General features: G+C 38.2%; 1 protein-coding gene across 1 annotated transcript in view; it reads left to right on the top strand.

Annotated features, from left to right (window-relative positions):
• Positions 1 to 936: 936 nt before the first annotated feature.
• The window catches only part of LOC118478197 (ADP-ribosyl cyclase/cyclic ADP-ribose hydrolase-like), a 1,617-nt gene continuing 1,337 nt past the window's right edge, over positions 937 to 1,216 (top strand). The window contains exon 1 of the mRNA XM_035971293.1: positions 937 to 1,063. Coding sequence (XP_035827186.1) covers positions 1,019 to 1,063 — 45 coding nt within the window. The 5' untranslated portion in view covers positions 937 to 1,018. The remainder of the gene's footprint in view (positions 1,064 to 1,216) is intronic.

Here is a 1,216-nt window from a genome sequence, read left to right as displayed (position 1 = left end):
AAGGAATAAAACAAGACCGTCAGCTGCTTAGACAAATGAAACTCTTTCATTTTTACTCGTGAATGTAAAATCAGTAGACACATGCGAGATGAATAAAGATTGTCATTGTCATTGTCACTGTCATTGTCATTGTCATTGTCATTGTCATTGTCATTGTCAAAACTCGAACTAAGACTAAACTTCTTTTTTCTGCCTGATACTTTCGAGTATCACCTCCAACCTTCAGCATTTATAGGACCTATTTGCGTTGCAAGTGTCGTAGAACTTGCCCTAAAACTTAATTTCTTTACTTTGCATTTTTCTCTCTCGTATCACCTCAACCTTCACCACTTATATTACAACCTTTTTGTGTTGAAAAAGCAGTAAAACTCTTACTAAAAAACATTAAATTTTATTCTTTCCTTCGCATGCTACTCTCTAGTATCATCTCTAACATTCGGTACTTATTGTATTACTTTAATGATCTGTTTGCGTTACAAGAGCCGTAAAATCATGCTAACACTAATCTTCTTTTCGCTGCATTTTTCTCTCTAGCATTACCTCTAACCTTTACCACCTATATGACCTTTTCGCGTCACAAATACCGTAAAACTCCTACTAAAAACAAAACATCTTTTCTTTGCATGTTACTCTCTAGTATTACCTCTAACCTTTACCACTTATATGAACGACTTGTGTTGCAAGTGCCGTAAAACTCGCACTAAAACGAAACTTTTTAAAAACTCTGCACGCTACTCTCTAGCATCACCTTTAACCTATAATTACGACCTATTCGAGTGGCAAGTGCCGTGGAACTCATAATTAAACTTAACTTCTATCTGTTACATATTTCTCTATATTTTCACCTTTAACCTACACCAAAATAATATGACCTATTTGTGTTGCAAGTGCCGTAAAACTCTTCCTACTGAAAACTCCCCCCCCCCCCAGAGTGGACACTCCCTGCCATGACCTCTGGCTTTTGTTCTCGGATGCCTTCAAGTACAAACCTCCCTGTTCTCGGAGTGTGGAAGACTACATGCTGGCCGTGAGCATGATGTACCAGCACCTGCCTGAGGATATGGTGAGCACATATTGATAATGGCTGGTATTGACCGTGGGTGGTTGGAGGGTTCCCTGCTGTGGTTGGGTCCTTCTTTAATGATATTAACGATAATAATAAAATGATGATGATGATGATGATGATGATGATGATGATGATGATGATGATGATGAT

The sequence above is a fragment of the Aplysia californica genome, unplaced genomic scaffold (genome assembly GCF_000002075.1).
Source record: "Aplysia californica isolate F4 #8 unplaced genomic scaffold, AplCal3.0 scaffold00412, whole genome shotgun sequence".
Classification (NCBI taxonomy): domain Eukaryota; kingdom Metazoa; phylum Mollusca; class Gastropoda; order Aplysiida; family Aplysiidae; genus Aplysia; species Aplysia californica.
Note: the sequence above shows the minus strand (reverse complement) of the source record. Positions and strands in the feature narration are given on the sequence as shown.